Source organism: Leptosomus discolor, unplaced genomic scaffold (assembly GCF_034619465.1).
Source record: "Leptosomus discolor isolate bLepDis1 unplaced genomic scaffold, bLepDis1.hap2 HAP2_SCAFFOLD_40, whole genome shotgun sequence".
NCBI classification, from domain to species: domain Eukaryota; kingdom Metazoa; phylum Chordata; class Aves; order Leptosomiformes; family Leptosomidae; genus Leptosomus; species Leptosomus discolor.
Window position 1 is genome coordinate 1,861,131 of NW_028237745.1, and position 17,864 is coordinate 1,878,994.

Here is a 17,864-nt window from a genome sequence, read left to right on the forward strand (position 1 = left end):
CTGTGCTGCCAAGGACAGAACAAAATGCGCAGAACTGATAAAGCCAGAGGGGCCAATCAAGGAGGGCGTGCAGGTTGGTGCTGGTTTTAAATGTTCTCAAGTGTGTTCTAGCTAAAAGCCTTGCCTTAAACGATTGAAACGAGCTGAGCCATTGGGTATTTTTCATCTTAACAATTCTGTATTGCTATGGACTTTACCAGCCGTAGTCATGGACTCTGGGCCTGTCCTGCAGTGAGCTCAGAACAGGAGTTGAGGAAAAAAATGTGTGATTTTCCACAATGCTGATGAGAGAAGGCAACAGCTGGCTGTGGGCAGGTGGGAACGCAGGGAAATGGGCCGTGTCGCTGAGAATGAGGAAGAGCGGTGTGGGGACAGCCGCGGTGTGACAGTTGTGGTGGCCTGGAGCAGCACGGCACGGGTTTTTCAGGCAGCAAGGCCGGCTGGCAGGGTGGGTGAACGGCTCCTCCCGAGCGTGGAGATGGGCATGGGAGAAGCCAGGGCTGTTGTGTAGTGGGGGGACAGTGGGTAGAAGCTGCTCTCGGGGCCTGTAATTCATAGAATCATCATAGAATGGTTTGGGTTGGAAAGGCCCTTAAAGATCATCCAGTTCCAACCCCCCTGCCATGGCAGGGACACCTCCCACTAGACCAGGTTGCCCAAGGCTTCATCCAACCTGGGCTTTAACACCGCCAGGGATGGAGCATCCACAGCTTCCTCAGGCACCCTGGTCCAGTGTCTCACCACCCTCAGAGTGAAGAACTTCTTCCTTGTATCTAGTCTAATCCTGCCCTCTCCCAGCTTTCAACTATCGCCCCTTGTCCTGTCACTGCAGGCCCTTGTAAATAGCCCCTCCCCAGCCTTCTTGTAGGCCCCCTTCAGGTTCTGGGAGGCTGCTGTAAGGTCTCCCCAGAGCCTTCTCTTTTCCAGGCTGAAGAAGCCCAACTCTCTGAGCCTGTCCTCATAGGAAAAGTGTTCCAACCCTCTGACCATCTTGAGAGCCCTCCTCTGGAGTCGCTCCGGCGGCTGCATGTCTGTGTTATGTTGGGGGCTCCAGAGCTGGAGGCGGTATTCCAGCTGGGGTCTCACAAGGGCAGAGCAGAGGGGCAGAATCCCCTCCCTCCACCTGCTGGCCACAGTGCTCTGGATGCAGGCCAGGATACGGTTGGCTTGTTGGGTTGGCTCTTGTTCATCTTACCACCCACCAGCCCGCCCAAGTCCTTCTCCCCAGGGCTGCTCTCCATCCGCTCCTTGCCCAGCCTGTGTCTGTGCTTCGAGTTGCCCCGACCCAGGTGCAGGACCTTGCACTTGGCCTTGCTGAACTCCATGAGGTTGGCCTGGGCCCACCCCTCCAGCCTGTCAGGGTCCCTCTGGATGGCCTCGCTTGCCTCCAGCATGTTGACCTCACCACACAGCTTGGAGTCGTCGGCAAATCTGCTGGGGGTGCACTCGATGCCACCGTACGTGTTGCCGACAAAGCTGTTCCCTAGCACCGGTCCCAGCACCAATCCCTGAGGAACACGGCTTGTCACTGCTCTCCCCTCGGACACCAAGCTGTTGATCTGCGGAGCTCCTGCTGCTGACTGATGCGGTTCAGACTGGACCCCCTTTGCTTTCTAATCTCCCTCTCAGAGAAGGAATCCAGCCTTAGCCCCTGATGCGAAGAAGAGTTGGGACCCCCGGTTCTGCCCCAGAGCCGGTTTCTCTCAGCTCGAGCTGGCTTCCTCCGGGGAGGGACACCCTTCTGCTGTTTCCCTGTGCCTTTTAAGGCCTCACAGTGGATTTCATGGGGTGCTCATGGGCCCGTCCACACAGCAGGCACCGACTTTTTGTCCAGTTAGCTGTTTAATAACGCAGCCCATTCCCATCTGCTCTGGGCACAGGGGCAGCCTGAGCCAGTCTGCACCAACAGGACGGGCCCAGACCTTGCCTTTGCAATGTCAGTGTGGTCTGAAGCGGTTTTGGAAGTGGGGGTGTGAAACATGGCACTAGTCACGTGACCTGTTTCATCTAATGAACAGATTTAGCAGTCCCTTGGACATTTTTAGTGGCCACAAGATAAGCAAAAGCACCAGTCAGTGGGGCCGCCCTGTTCGGCCTCAAAATGAATGTGTGGGTCGTCGAAGAATCGGAGGTCCCGCAGAACAAAGCCCTTGGTTGGCGAGGTTTGATCCCTCCTCTGCCCTCTCTGGGGTGCCCGTTGGCTGGCTGTGGGGGGCGCTCCAGGCCCGCCTGACTACAGCAGCCAGTCAAACACAGGCGGTCCGGTCAGGACAACAGGTTTCTTGCCCTGCTGCAGGCTGCACGAGCAGGTACAGGGCTGCTGGACTGGGACCCCCAGGCGTCCTCGGCTCATTTTCAGCTGCACCTTCAGGTCCCTCTTCCCCCCTTTTCTCCTGACCCTCTCCTTACTGGTCTTCTGTCTAGCAGGTGTTATGGTCCCACCAGTTTGACCCCAGGCCAGTTTTCTCCTTTCATGGCCTGCCATCTCCCACAGCTTCTCACTTTATAAAGCGGTTGGCCAGGGGTGATGAAGGCAGAAGCGAAGGAGAGCTTCTGTCAGCCATGAGACCGTAGCTGCCATCCAACAATGTCTGTCCTCTCCACTGCCCACCTTAGAAACCTCGAGAAATCTCTGAAGGCACAAGAAAGGAGCAGCTTCGAAGCTGTCCAGAGCAGTTGGGTGTGGTTTGGGTCCCAGTGAGACCCGTGTGCTTAGAGAAGGCTTTTCTGGATGAGTCATCCAGTTCTCTGTCTCTTAGGCTGTAGGTGAGGGCATTGATTCAAGACATTAAGGCAGTGTAAAAAGAAAGAGAGGACTTCTTTTGGGTTTCGTCTTCTGACAGGGCCTGGTGAGCGATAGGCCCAGTAAGAGTCCCATCGACAGCTGTATCCCCGAGCAGGGACTGGAGTAGAGGAGCAGGCGTGAACACCTTTTGATTCCTGGTGCTGAGCGAGACTTTCAGAGTGGGGGAAGAGACGTAACCGCGAGATGCCACAAAGTGTAGAGATGTGCAGAGAGCACCACACGGAGGGGGAAGCGGGGGTGTCCCAGAGAGGTGCTGGGGCCATGCCAGGGCGCGTGAGCGCAAGGCTCTGGGACAAGCAGGTGGGTACAGGAAGGTCCTGAGGGGACATAAGGGCGGACGGGGGCTTGGGGGCACCCTGCGAGGACCCATGGGCCAACGGCGAGCTGGCTCCTGCCCCCACCCCCGCAGTGGGTGCCCTGCCCCTCCCAGCCCGGGTGGCGTGTCACAGTGGGGCCCTGACCCCCGCCCAGTGTCTTAGTAACCAGTGTGACTGTGGCCTGCAGTGTCTGACGGGACAGCAAGGGGACAGTCAGGAGTGTGGAGCTGGCGAGGAGACCCCAGCACAGCCCACCTCTGTCCCTGCCACCCCTGGCAGCCCCGTGGTGCCAAGGCGTTTCCCTAAGCTGCGCGCCCCCGCACAAACACTTTCCTCCGTTTGACAGGATGGTGGAGAGACCCCCCAGCTACCCCAGCAGCTCTCTGCCAGAGCCCTACGAGATACCCAGGGTCCAGGTGCTGCAGACTGGTGAGTGAGGGGCCTCCAGGGCTGGGCAGGTTTGGGGCCAGCCAGTGTGACCAGCTCGACGCCAGGATTCCCTTTCCTGGTCAGGCTGGCAGCAGGGATCCCATGGGCGGGGAGCACGGTGGTGCTTGAATGTCAGGGCTGCTTGGGGCTGGGAGCCAGCCCCAGCACAGCCTCTCTCTTCAGCTGTGCGGAGTTCAAAGGTCTTTTTGCCCTTTGGGAAGCTCGTTGGCAAAGGGGCTGTGTCCGACTGACTCTTCTGGGTTTCCCCTCTGTGTAGGCAAGACGCTGTCAGAGGAGAACGTGGAGTTCCAGCGTGAATGGGATTCTGAGAGCACCTGGGAGCTTTCTTTGCTCGACATCCTCGACACGCTCATGGTAATGAGCCCACCCCTCACTGGGAGTCTTGTCTGTGGTATGGGCAGGGCAAAGGGACCCAGAATCGCTGACCCTGGGGCGAGGGTTCCTGCTGTCCCCGATCAGGGCCTATCCAAGGGCAGCCCTCCAGTGTCCCAGCAGCTTTCCGAGATACCTGGGCTGGTGAGCGGGCTGTAGTCAAGTGGAGCCGTGTTGGCAGCTGGGGCCTGGGGCAGGGAGTAGTGCGGTGGCTTGGCCTTGCCTGGGCGTCACAATGCGGAGTGATGGCTCCGATCACCCTCCCCGCTCTGGAGGGGGCTGGCGGGTGCCTGGGGAGCCCTCCAGGCCCAGGGGGTTCCCAACCCATCTGCCCCTTGGGGGCGGTCAGAACAGGGAGCGGCTGAGCAGGGGACGCTGCTCTCCTGCGCTCCCTTCCCTTCCTCGTGCTCTCCCCACAGCCCCGCCAGCGGCCACTGCCTGCCAGGAGGCTGCTGCAGTGACTCCTGTGCCACCTGCTGGGGAGCCGGACGGGAGGCCGGTGCTCAGCGCCCAGCACATTTCCAGGTGGCCTTTCAGCGCCTCGCCGTAAGGAAACGCTGTGTTTCGTACAGGCAAAAGAAGTGCTGGTCCTGCTGCCGGACATCATGGAGACCCTGCAGGATGGCAACGCTGATGTCAAGATGAATGCCCTGCTCTTCTTGTGGAGTGTGATGGGTCACCTGAGGAGGGAGGAGGCCAGCCTCGTTGGTGTGCAGCTGGCAGAGAAGCTCCTGCCCCTCTTTGATGATGTAAGGCTGCCGGGGGAGCCTCAGCCCTACAGATGGGCGCCCTGCAGAGGCCGCTGCCCCTCAGCCCAGCCCTGTGGGCAGTGCTCGGGCAGGGCTCCCCTCCTTACTCCTCCTGCTGGGCCTTTCAGGGCTCTGGGGCCGCTCAGCTGCAGCTGCAGATCTGGCCCACAGCTCCTGCGCTCGGGATCCGACCCCAGAGCCTCCCCCTGTACATCAGCCGTGCCAACACGCCTGCTCAGCGTGGGCAGGGAGCGGCTCTTGAAGTCCCTCTGTTCTCCTCCCTACCAGGGGTCCAGCCAGGTGCGGGAGCTCGCCATCAGGCTCTTCGAAGATGTGATCAAGGCTGTGGTGGGGAGAAGCAAGAAGAAGATGAAGAAGATGGTGCAGAGGGTCCTGGTCCTGCTCCCGCTGCTCCTCCATATGAGTGACCAGGTGGAGAGCGTGGCCAAGGTGAGCGGCGGCCGGTGGTGTGGGCAGGGCATGCTGACACCACCGGGGTGGCCTGGGCACGAGGGCCAAGGGCTGCTGGACGTCAGAGTCTGGAAATGTGCGTCACCTCAGGGTCCCACCGCTCCCCTCCTTCTCTGCACTGGTCCCCCCACTTCCTTCCTCCTACCCCCCTGCTGCAGAGGTGGATGGGGAGGTGGGGTCCCCTCTCAGCCGCACTCTCCCCGTTAAGCCCCTCCTCCAGCCCAGCCCAGAGGAAGGGTCCCTGCTGACCCCGCAAGAGCAGGACTGGAGAACCCGGCACCGGCACTTCCCAGAGCTGCCCTGCCGGCTCCAGTGGGGCTCAGCAGCAGCCCGTGGCCACCAGACACACGAGTCCCTACAGGCTTCCGCGCTGTCCCTGCAGGAGTTGGAGGCCAGGGCGTTGAGCCCCAATCCCCATCCCCCAGGGCTATGCCCAAGAGAGCACCAGGTGTTGGGGCCAGGGCATGTCCCAGCTCCCGGGGAGCAGGACGGCCCCAGGAGCGAGGCCCTGCTCACCCAGGTGCCCCTCCGTGGGGCCAGTGAACTTGGACTGCACAGAGGGCTGCAGCACTTCCAAGGGGTGGAGAGCCAGCTTGTTGCCCAGCCTGGGGCAGGGGGAGTGGTGGGAAGGGAGATGGAGCCTGGGGGAGACTGGCCCTGCATCGCGGGATCAGAGCTCTGCCCATGCGGAGCCTGGGCTGAAGGAGCTGGGGCAGCCCTGGCTGGGGAGCCAAGCGTCCTGCTGGGGGACGCCCATGGGCCGTGCTGCTGGCTCCGTCCTGCCCCGGTGCCTCTGGCACTCCAGGCCTTGCTGCCTACAGCCCTGGGCCCACCCCTCCTTTGCCCTTCGCTCTGCCCCCACCCCTGGCAGCAGCTCAGCAGCTCTTGAGGGTCTCTGTTCTGCTGGCCGCAGTATGAGGTCCCTGAGCTGGTGGCTGCCCCGTGTCCCTGCCCTGGGCGCTGAAGCCAGTTCAGACTGGGGCCCCCATGCCCCTTCCCCTAAGGGACTGGGAGTGGCTGGGAGCCTGGCCAAGAGGAGGAGGATGCCAGGTCTCCTTCCCTGGGCTGTGGTGCCATCTCCCATCCTCTGCTTCTCTGCAGGCCTCTGGATGCACCCTCCTCACCTGTGTGGAGTTCCTGGGGTGGAGGCTGCCCAGCTACATGTCTGAGCCATATCGGACACAGCTGATCGAAGAGTCCTTGGTGAGGATGACCCCAAACCCCAGGGCTGGGCTGGCCGAGGGCTGCCCCACACACCCATGGGGTGGGCTGTGCAGCTGTGCCTCACCTGCCCTGCTCCAGCCCGCAGCCCAGAGCCGTGTTCTCCCCTGCCTTCAAGCATGGAGCCCCCACGGGCTCTTCTCCAGGCCCCTCACCCCTCCCTGTCCCCAGGGTGCTGAAGGAGACCCAGCTGGCAGTGGGACAGAGGAGTCTTGGCACCCCAGCCCCCTCTGCCTGCGTCTGTCTCTTGAACCTCAGTCCCACAGGGCTCTGTCTGGGGACAGGAATTGCCAGGGGGGAAGGGGGTGCTGGGAGGAGGGACTGGTCCGGCCGAGTCGGGGAGGAGTCTGCTGAGCCCCGTGCCCTTGTGCTCTCTCCAGTTAGCGCACAACAAGAGCAAGGTGGAAGAATACGTGCAGCAGAGCCTGACGTACCTGGAAGCTGCTCAGGCCACCTTGCGAGAGGCGGCCGTCAGGTTCATCGGTGAGCCACAGCCCCGGGACCCTCCTGTGGCAGCCCGGCCCCAATCGCTGCCACCGCGCTGGCAGCAAGGGGCAGCCCTGTGGCTGCCAGAGCCCCAGCTGCCCCGAGGAGGGCCCACCACACGGGTGGGCTTGCTGGGAGCCTGGCTCAGGGCCGCTGCCTCGGGTACTGTCCTTCCCTGGGAGGAGGGTGTGCGGCAGGGCCAGGGGCCGTGCTGCTGGGAGCGTGCTGGGGAGCGGGAGGTCTGACGTGAGCTCTGTGCCTAGGGCTTGCTGCACGGCACCGGAGGAGGCTGAGCAGGGAGACGCTGTTGGACGTCTGCAATGGTGAGTAGGGGCAGCGCTGGGTGTGCCGGGGCTGGTGGGGCAGGAGGCAGAGCCTGGGCAGGGTGCTGCTGTGCCTGGTCCTGCTCCAGGACAGCGCTCCAGGGGCAGAGGAAGTTGCCAGGGGCACACGGGCCATGCCTGAGCAGCAGCTGCCAGCTGGTCTGTTGGTCTCAGCTGCTCCTCCTGGCCAGGGGAGGAGAAGGGTGGGGCTGGCACGGTCTGGAGGGGACTCCTGGGCGTCTCTGCAGGCAGCGGGGGTTCATGGCGGCTCTGCTTCCTTCTCTTGCAGCCCTGCAGCCCTTGGGGAGAGACGCCAGCCTCTCAGTCAGGTCCCTGGCAAGTGAGACTGTCTTTGTCCTGACACCTCTAAAGAAGCAGAAAGCATCAGGATGGAGCCTGCCGTTGCTCTTCTGCTGCTTCAGCTGAGCCTTGGAGAGGTGAAATTATACCTCTGGCCGTGTTTGAATCAATCTGGTTTTTAATAAAGTTGGAGCAACAAGCCCAGTCCCGTGGGGTCCTTCCCAGAGGGAGCACCCCGAGTGCGCTGAGCAGACAGCGTCACTCCTGGCCTCCGCTGCTGCCTGCGGAAGAGCACCCCCAGGCCCAGGGTGTCCTTGCGACAAAGCCCCAGCTGCCCCGTGGGACCACAGAGGGGAGGAGAGAAGCTTTGCCCAGGCTGTCCCTCTGGAGACGCCTCAGGGCAGGAAAAGGCACCAAGCTGGGCCGTTGTCATTTGTCCTGGTGACAAAATCCTCTCCTGCCCTGGGGAGCTGTGCTGGTGTTGGCTGGGACAGAGTTAATTTTCTCCACTAGAGGCTGGTGGGGCTGTGTTTTGGCTTTGTGCTGGAAAGCGTGTGGATAATACAGGGATCTTTAGTTACAGCTGAGCAGAGCTGTGATGGGTCTGTGGGGCAAGGTTTTGGTAGTGAAGGGGCTACAGGGGTGGCTTCTGTGAGAAGCTGCTGGAAGCTTCCCCTGTGTCTGGTACAGCCAGTGCCAGCAGCTCCAAGACGGACCTGCCGCTGGCCAAGGCCGAGCCCGTCAGCGATGGTGGCAGCGCCTCGGGGAGAGCGTGTTTAAGATGAGGACAAAGTTACTGGTCAGCAGCAATTGCAGCTGGAGAGAGGAGTGAGAACAGGGGAGAGGAACAGCCCTGCAGGCGCCCAGGGCAGTGGGGAAGAGGGGGAGGAGGTGCTGCAGGTGCTGGAGCAGAGATTCCCCCGGAGCCCGTGGTGAGGACCATGGTGAGGCAGGCTGTCCCCCTGCAGCCCGTGGAGGTCCACGGTGGAGCAGATAGCCCCCTGCAGCCTGTGGAGGACCCCACAGCGGAGCAGGTGGATGCCCAAAGGGGGCTGTGACCCTGTGGGGAGCTCGCAGTGGAACAGGCTCCTGGCAGGACCTGTGGAGAGAGGAGCCCACGCTGGAGCGGGTTTGCTGGCAGGACTTGTGACCCCCCATGCTGGAGCAGCCTGTTCCTGAAGGACTGCACCCCATAGAGGAGACCCACGCTGGAGCAGGTCGTGCAGAACTGCAGCCCATGGGAAGGACTCATGTTGGAGAAGTTCGTGGAGGACTGTCTGCCGTGGAGTGACCCCAGGCTGGAGCAGGGGAAGCGTGTGAGGAGCCCTGCCCCTGAGGAGGAAGGAGGGGCAGAGCCAATGTGTGGTGAACTGACCCCAACCCCCATTCCCCCTCCCCCTGTGCCGCTCGGGAGGAGGAGGGAGAGAAATCGGGAATAAAGTTGAGCCTGGCAAGAAGGGAGGGGTGGGGGGGGGAAGGTGGTTTTAAGATCTGGTTGTATTTCTCATTATTCTACTCTGATTTGATTGGTAATAATTAAACTAATTTTCACCAAGTCGAGTCGGTTTTGCCCGTGACAGTAACTGGTGAATTATCTTTCCCTGTCCTCATCTCAACCCACGAGCCTTTTGTTATATTTTCCCTCCCCTGCCCAGCTGGGGAGGGGAGTGACACGAGCGGCTTTGGTGGGCTCCTGTTATCCAGCCAGGGTCAACCCAGCACAGTTGTGTGCGTGTGATCCCAGTTAGCGTGCTCAGAGTAAAATTCATGCTGCTCACCAAAAAAACCAAACTATTTCTCAGTAAAATGGGATTAACATACTTCTCTGTATCACAGGCCTGTTGTGATGATATGAGGACTACTGAGAGGTGAGGTCTGCAGAAACCACACAAGTAAGAGATCAGCAACACACGAACAGAAAGTGGGCTGCTCAGGAACTAAAACTCCCACACCATAGAAACACGACCTACGGAGCAGAACCCTATATAAAGCGGTGCACAGAACACAGGCTTGAGCTGATATTCAAAAGTCCCAAAGCCACCCCATCCCGTGTGCTTGAGACTTGATTTAAAATAGGAAGAATATGCAAAAATCTTCATGAAATATTCAAATAACATAAACGCCTGGAGTCACATCAGTACAAAGCCTGTGCAAGATTACAAGCAGCATTTTTCTAATCTGATGTGTGTGCCAAATAATAACTTAAGAAGGGTAGCCCCCTGCTGAAGTCTTTCTGCTGCTTTAAGTACAAAATCGATTCTCACAGCTGTCAGTAACAAACCAAGCAATCAAGAAACAAACACCCCAAGGCAGTAACGGTGCTACAAATATTTGGCACACCTTACTTAGACCTGTTACGCCAAATAAAGCACTATCCAAAATCCAGCTTTCAGAGAAGGGCTTTACATTTCGGCAAGTCGGTTAAAATTTTCATAGCAAAGAAGGCTGGTCGCAGAGAAATCAAAGGAGCTATGTCTCTTGAAGGCGTTATTTTAACAAAGCCTGAAATAGCTCTGCTTTAATCCACTGAAAGAATAATATTCAAAAAAGGGTATTTCACAGCGCTGCAGACGATTGGCAAGACCGATGCTGTTGCTTTTAGCCTACAGCCAGAACGAGGAGCGTCCAGGAGGGCATTCCACACCACTCTCCAGCCCGTACGCGTGACGACGGCCTCTCCGATGCAGAAAGCTCTTATTTGTGCCAAAAAATGAATTTTAAAAGCCTCTGTAAACTTCCCGTTTTGGGAAATGAATATGGGTCAGCGCTGCTCCGATACAAGAGGTATTGTCTTTGAAGATGTAAGAGTTCTGAAAGAAAGTGTCTTAATTGTGGAGGGAGCTGGCTTTAAAATTGCAGTGGGAGCTTTTGATAAGGCCAGACCACCCGTAAGTGTCGGAAATGTTACTTTAAGGATATAATAGGAATTTCTGATTTTCATTCTGTGCTCTGTTGAATTCAGGCGGCAGCTGGTGCTGTTGGGTTGGCAAAACGAGCACTTGATGAAGCTACTAAATATGCTTTGGAGAGAAAAACCTTTGGGAAACCAATTGTTGAAGTAAGTTAAATACATAAAAATAAATACATCCAAAAGCTGTCTTTTCCTACCAGATGTACCACTAGTGGATTTTCGAGGTTGTTCCTTGATATTTAGGACGTGTGATTTATTCCATCTCTGCCGTTGCTTGGGTTTTCAAGTATACAGGTCAGCACTGCCCAAGCAAATCTAGCTGTGCAGCAAATCCTGGGATTCTTCTAAAACTTGTTGATGATAATAGCAAAACCACAAAGAAAACTCCACCCAAACCCTGAAACTTATGTACCATCAGGACATACTTAAGTTCTTCGACTAATGAACAGGGATTTTGAGGGAAGGGAACAACCTCTGTGAGGTACATGAAACCAGACTTTTAATATTATTATTATTGATATTAATAGAAAACAATCGCACTGCTTACCAGGTTTTAAGAAATAAGAATAAAGACAGATCTCACGAAAACTAAAGCACAACTTCGTGATTCAATATTGAAGCCCTATGACTAAGTGGATTTTAGAATTAAAACATGGAAGTCTAATTCAACACAGAGTTGAGAGCCCGATCCAAATTCTGTAGCACTCCTCAGGCACAATTTCCTGAGTGTGTTGAATCTGCAAATCAAGAACTTCTTGGACGCCACAGAATTTTAAGCAGGCAATGTTGACTTAGTTTATGTCATCGTTCGTAGCACCAGGCAGCGTCTTTCACGCTTGCTGAAACGGCAGCGAAGGTGGAACTGGGTGGGATGGCTTCCCAGAGAGCTGCGTGGGAAGTCGATGCTGGGCGCAGCAATACCTGCTGCGCTTCCCTTGCAAAGGCATTCGCGGGTCATGTTGCAAACCAAGTGGCCGCAGGTGCAGCGCAGATTTTTGGAGGAAATGGCTTTAACACCGAGTATCCTGTAGAAAAACTAATGAGAGATCCTAAAATCTACCAGGTAAGGAAAAAACAAAGTGATCTTTATAGAAATGCGTGTGTTTTATCTAAAATAGACTAATGGCTACTTATTTGAAGTCATGATGTACGCATATGAAAGAAGTTTGAAGGATGAGAGCGATAATCCTGCCATTTAAAGAAAGGGCACTCAAATCAGGCAAATTCTTGCCTACAAAACTCCTTGCATTAAGATCGACAACTTAACCTACACGAGAGAAATAAATTTAGCGGTGTGAGGTTTTTTTTCCTGATGTGGTAACTCTTTCAAATTCTTGGACTCTCCATTTTGAAGCTTTTGAACTCTTAGAAAAAAGCACCATAGAATACAGTGATGAAAATGCTCGATTTGGTATTCTGTAAGTAGCGATGGTTATAAGCGCTGTCCTCGCCTTGCTATGCTCTAAACCTTCTGTCTGAAACTTTGGTACCATCACCTGGGCAGATTACTACAGGTGGGACCTCACCAGCACGGAGCACCACGGATTAGTTACCTCATGTATGTTGCATTAACAGAAGCGCAGCGCAACCTGCCAGGATTAGCTGCTTGGGTTTTTCTTCAAAGAGGAAAAACCAGGCTCATTCGCGTGTTTAGCCCACAGCCACTCATAATCCCCCGAGATTTTTCTGCAGTATTATTACCAGGAAAGTGTTCCACGTTGTAACCCTTCTCTTTGCGTATACGATGCTACGGTTCTTTAACCAGCAAGAGTAATTTCATTATGTTCAGCAAAACCAGTCATCTTTATCTTTCCGCCTCTTTCTGACATTAATAATGACTACATAAAACATATCGAAATAGATGACATCAAGAAATGCATGCGGACCATGATCCGTAATCGTTGTAACAGCTTCTTAAGAATCCAGGCAGTTCAAATTTCTCTTACAGCTGACTCTAAAATCAAAACTATTCTCTGTAGCTGAGGATTTTTCTCTGTCTACAGACAGAAAACTACTGGTTTGGAATGGAAAGGCTCTTACTCCTAATTGCAGTCTTGCGAGTGAGGAAAGCAATGAGTAATTGAACTTTGTTATGGTTGGGCTGGCTTTCCTGTCAGGTTCCACGCTTTTCTAGAGAAAGACGGTGGGAGGGTTGCAAGGTTGTTTGACAAATAAACAGTTATTTAGACTTTCCGTTACACTGATCCATTACCAATGCATGGCTAGGTAGACTTTCTTTTTTTTTTTTTTCCCCCAATTGTTCAAATTTATCAGATTTAGTATTAGTTCTTTGGTGTTTTTTCTGCTCCCCTTCATCCCCAAACGAATACAGGAAGGGCTTTTGTCTTTGCAGTTATTTCATCCATGCCTCTTGATTACGCTTTCCTATATTACTGCCCAATTCCCAAAAACTGCTTTTGGGCATTTGTTTCAAGTACAGAAACTTTGTTGTCCTCCTGTGCTTTTCTTCCCTATCGTTCTCCTGGGTGGCTGACGGTGATGAAGAACTTAACAGAAGAAAACTGAAAGCTCTGTGGTGTTTGAATTCTGAGATTACTCCAGTGGCCCTAATGTTTTTAAGTTCTGACAGTATTGTTACTAGGAAATAGTGTTGAGAAGATGTAAAAAGTAATGTTTGTGTTCTGCAGTGTTGCAAGTGTGATGAGTCCATTTTTACGTGTTACATGTGTGTGTAAAACGTGCAGTTTGTGGAAGGCTCTAGCATTTGGAGAAGGTTCAGGGAAAAAGACACTTTAAATGCGTCTTGGGATGTTGTCAAATACCGAGTTTTTAGGCTAAAAATACCTTGTGTTGATCTGTGTGTATATTTTATAAGCAAGTAAATCAGCGTTGATCTATTAAATACGCTCTTACTTAAATAATGACAGAGTAACTGTGATTGAAGTTGATTGTATAACAATTCATCGCTTCTGGTTCTAGTTACCTTAAATGCTGCACAGCTAAAAGCTCTGGCACCGCCTCTGTGGGCAATGAGCTCAGTGCCACAGGGGCCAGTTGCTTCTGCTCCGGTGATTCCGCTGGTTTAGGCAGGCTGTTTTGTGAGAGGCTTCTGTGAGAGCTGTGTAGCAGAATTGAAGAGCCTTCCTGGCAGGTTGTCTGTGGGTGGTTTTAGTATAATCTGCCGTGTGTTCTAAAGGTTTTAACAGCCCCCTCGATATCTGATGGGATAGCTGAAAGAGAATAGTTGGGCTCAAGTGACAAATGAATCCTGGAATGTTACCGGCCCTGTGTTTTCCTCTCGCTGAGGATAAATATCACTGCCCCCTCCGAAGGGTTTGTTCAGCCTTGCCAAAACCTGGTGCTCAGGTTCTTCCCAGCTGATGCAGAACTCCCAGGAATGAATCACTTCCCAGCCAAAAGTGTCCTTTTCGCAGTAGGGACCGACACCGACAAAAATATATGTAAGAAGGCAGCCTTTATTAAGTTACAAAAGGCCAAGGTGGCCGAGATGGCGCAGCAGAAAAAGCTTACCCTTTTGTAACCTTTCTTATCTGTCCACCAGTTCACGCACTAATGCTGCTAAAATGATTCGCTCAATAGCTCTGTCCATTCACCTCCATTCACGTACTGGTTGGCTGGAGCTCCTACTGTACTTCCTACTTCATCTACTATTCTCTTGACAAATTTCTGCTCTGTGGTATTCATTTGTTCAGTCTCTCCTTGCTCAGTCTCTTATCACCTCCTCAAACCTGTTTACAACATTCTTCATCCACTTCTTTCATCTTCTCACGGGTATGCTGGGACGCTGTCGAGGCCAATTTCATCTTCCTCAGTCAGGCTATCCCCGACACGTCCTGGATATTTCTGTGACAGTGTTTGTTTTTTCTCACTGTGATTTCCTTCCAGCAGGCATATGCCTGGGGCCTGAGGGACAAATATTGGTGTGATAAAAGTCCTTTGAAATGCCGGTCGGACCTCCCCAGTTTCAGTTTTCAGAAAACCCAACAAACCAAATCCTAGGCATTTCTGTTTGCTTTTGCATTTTAATAACTGCAGTGCATCAGTGTTCCTCAAAACTGTAGCAACTTTCCAAATGCTGCGGATCTTCTACAGTTTCAGGCTTCTAAATCATCCGTATGTTGTTCTGTCATGTATCTGGGTGCCCTGGATAACTTTAGGATCTCATTTTCACAGACTTCAGCTGTATGCCAAATCCCTTCTTGTTTCTGGGTACATTAAAGAAATCCATGAGCTTGTTGCCCCTTTCCAGCTACTGCAAACACTTATTTCCGTTGTACTGTACTTGTTTTTCTCTACCAGCTAGATCACAGGAAAGCAAAAGAGACACGGCAAGAAGGTGCTTTGGCTTCCCCTAGACCTTTTTCTGTGGTTGTAGAACTACTTAAAAGGTGCAGTACCCAGCTACAGATGACTCTGCTGATTGGTGTTCTGTGAAGAAAGGAGCAACTGAAAGAGCTCCCTTTGTCCTGGCACTCCTGTTTCACAGCCAGGTGAATGGAGCCGGAATAAAATTCCCAAGGCTGACATGGGTGCTGTGTTCCTTTACCGCAGGAGAAGGGACGTCCCTGGGGCAGCACCAGGGAAAAGTAGAGAAACTTCCTTTTATTGTTTTTACTCTAGGATGGTTCATTTGCCTTTTTAGGCCTGAAAATTTTCCTCTGTGTTTAAGAGGATAAGAGCAAAGTGCCTTTGGCCACCATCTCTTTAAATGCCAGTAGTGCGGAGCTCTTCTTGTCATGGCAAACGTTTTCATGGAAGACTCCTAGACCTATTTCTATTGTTATTGCTGTATATTTGAGACATATTCTGCAAGTTTAGCTGCACACAGTTGAAAATGTTTGTCCTGTGCTTCTGAAGAACATCTTGCAAAAGCAGAATGAACTCATCTGTCCAGCTTCTCAGCATGTGAGACCTTGGTTCCAAGTGAACTGCCCTGGATAATGCTCACCCGATGTTTTGCAAAATTCTGTTCTAATTCCTTGGCCTGAGGTCTGTCAGGAAGACTTGCCGATCTGGAATTTGGAGACTGCTGAAAGACAGAGTTGAAGTGGCTCCTGTCTGCCCAGTTATGCTTTTTCTTCATAGTGAATCTGTGTACGCAGCTTACACGTCTGTGTAGAAAATGAGATTCCGAATGTTTCTGTTTATCCAAGGAATAAGCTGATGGATCTACATTTTTTTTCACCTGGTTACCATTTGTATCTAGAACAGAGCGAAAGTCTGGACTAGGTTTGTTTTAAGGAAGCTGTACTTTAGGGAGCAGTGAGCACTGCAGGGATGCATTTTATGTAATCATCCTTTGGAATAATACAGCTGGACCAAATTCACTCTTTAAAATAGCCAGTAAAGCTGGTGTTGATGCATGGAGAAGCAAAATGTGCTTTTGCAGATGGAGTTCCTACTAACTAGGTCAGCCACTGCAATCAGCTGTCAAGGCAAGATCACGATGTTGGAGTAGCTGTGGCTGCATCAGGGTTTTTTTTTTGTAGAAAAATCATCTCTAACCCTCTGCCAGGGAAGAAACTGGCACCGGAGATTGGACCTTAAAAAAATGGGCTCTCTGTGAGCAGTTCTGGGTCAGAAAGAAACAGGTGGAGTCTCGTGTTTCTGTTCTCTCTAGGTGACGTATCTGATAGCGACCAACGGGACACCAGAGCTGCAGAACCGCGAGCAACTGTCCGCTGAGTTTCGGGCCTTTTGGAGCTGCTGCCTGGAGGTGGACGTGGGCAGGCGAGGGTCTGCCCAGGACCTTCTGCAGGTAAAACGCAAAGCAGCTGCAGGTGAAAGAGCTGCGCTGTGTCATGGTTTTGTCATCAGCTGAACTCGAAGGCGTCAGATGGAGCCCCCTCATACAGCCTGGTCTGTACTTGCAGGCCGGTGACGGGCTTTGGTACCGAATGGAAGAGGCCTCAACAGCCCTTCCTGACACCAAACCGGTGCTCAGTCCACGCGCTTACGTACTGTTTTGTATCAGGTGATAACAACTACCGGTCGCTGGGCAGGGCGGGACCTGCACCTCTGAGCACACTGACGTATCTGGTGCCCACGTGGAGGGGACAGCAGAAGTGACCCTGGACTGCTCTTCCGGACCCGCCTGGGTATAGCCCGCGGGCATCTGGAGAACCAGCGTGCCTGTGAGGTCAGACATACTGCATTTGGCTCCCAAGGAAAGGCACAAAAGATTTCAGCCATTAACTTTGAAGTGCACTGCAGTTAGACAGGTCGCTGTCCTCGGAGGCTCACCATCCGCTCCAGCCTTTCAGGCTCTTTCACCAGTGGGCTCCTGAAGCCACACTTGAGAAGACAGGCCTTGTTTTCCTTCATTTCTTAACCCAGAAAGCAAACAGGGTATATAACTCTCCCTCTCATCTCAAAGACAGAGAAAGGTGTTTTGAAATATATTCATGCAAGAGTTCTATCCTAGAGGCACGACAGGTGAGGTACTAGAGACACGACACCTGCCAAAACAGGTCCATCCACCCTTCTCCGCTTCGGCTTCTTCCCCACGCACGGAGAACGAGGAAACACAAGAGTGTGCAGACTCGGTAACTCAATGGCACCGGGGGTACGCTGGGGGGGCCTGGGGGGGCATGTGGCCTGACAGGTCTCTGAGGTGACAGAGCCTCGCTCTGCTGTGCTGTGCCACGCCAGCTGTGGGCAACACTCCGGCAGCGGTGGCAGCAGCAGCAGCCGGTAGCAGCATGGTGCAAGTGTGTGGGGCCCGGGTCCTTACCCGCCTCCTCCTCCTGGTGGTCCTGCAAGCCCGCAGGCTGCTCCAAGACGAGCACAGGGAGCAGGTAGGCAGGCAGAGGGCCAGCACCCAGCCCCGAGGAGTGCGGTGTGGCATCCAATGCGCCTCAGTGGGGCGGCGTGGGGCCAAGGCTAAGACTGGGTCTGGGAGAGCAGCTGGGCCGGGCCGGGCAAGCCAGGCAGGCACCGCGGTGCCGGCAGAGGGGCAGACACCCTGCGGGGAGCTGTAGAGGGGCCGTGGCTGCTTTGGGGGGATTTTCTGGTGGGAGCGGCCGTGCAGGGTAAGAAACCCAGCACTAAAGTCCCTGTGGGGACACTCGGCCTCATGCCACACTGCCCTGCCCCAGGGCAGCCTGCCCCCACTGTGTGCTAGGGCAGGTGAGCGCATGGCACCGTGGGAGCCAGACAACAGCCCACGGCAACATTTCTCCCTGGGCTCGCTGCAGCCGTGCCCAGGGCCGTGGCTCTGCCACTCCCTGGCTGGATCCCGGCTGTCAGCCTCGGGGCCACCCCAGAGGGGCACGCTCAGGAGAGGTCTGCTCGGGAAAACAGGAGCATTTCTGCTCTAGTCCTGCAGTCCTGCTCCCCTCGGATGAACCGCAGGTCCCCAGCCTGCAGGAACACACAGGGGTAGCGCTGCTGCCGCCTGTCACAGTCTGTTGTCGCTTTTTCCTCCAGTTCCCAGGGGTGGGCTTCCTCTGTGTGTGTGTGTGTAAACTTCTCTGA

General features: G+C 54.2%; 2 protein-coding genes across 4 annotated transcripts; both read left to right on the plus strand.

The window, feature by feature from the left end:
* The first annotated feature begins 3 nt into the window (after positions 1 to 3).
* On the plus strand, positions 4 to 9,368 carry LOC147413111 (maestro heat-like repeat-containing protein family member 7). Of its 3 annotated transcripts, none has more exons than XM_086480648.1 (10): positions 4 to 73; positions 3,470 to 3,552; positions 3,830 to 3,927; positions 4,518 to 4,694; positions 4,983 to 5,144; positions 6,267 to 6,368; positions 6,767 to 6,869; positions 7,136 to 7,195; positions 7,485 to 7,632; positions 9,332 to 9,368. In XM_086480648.1, exons 2-9 carry the CDS (start codon positions 3,471 to 3,473, stop codon positions 7,619 to 7,621), a joined length of 921 nt encoding a protein of 306 aa, XP_086336774.1. In that variant the 5' UTR covers positions 4 to 73; position 3,470; the 3' UTR covers positions 7,622 to 7,632; positions 9,332 to 9,368. The 3 variants fall into 3 exon arrangements, with proteins under 3 accessions (XP_086336774.1, XP_086336775.1, XP_086336773.1); XM_086480649.1 differs by lacking the exon at positions 9,332 to 9,368 and adding an exon at positions 8,464 to 8,881; XM_086480647.1 differs by lacking the exon at positions 9,332 to 9,368 and having other exon boundaries at positions 7,485 to 7,699.
* On the plus strand, positions 9,368 to 11,605 carry LOC147413112 (medium-chain specific acyl-CoA dehydrogenase, mitochondrial-like). Its single transcript, XM_086480638.1, has 5 exons — positions 9,368 to 9,387; positions 10,046 to 10,383; positions 10,458 to 10,553; positions 11,221 to 11,469; positions 11,525 to 11,605. Exons 2-5 carry the CDS (start codon positions 10,246 to 10,248, stop codon positions 11,603 to 11,605), a joined length of 564 nt encoding a protein of 187 aa, XP_086336764.1. The 5' UTR covers positions 9,368 to 9,387; positions 10,046 to 10,245.
* The last annotated feature ends 6,259 nt before the right edge of the window (positions 11,606 to 17,864 follow it).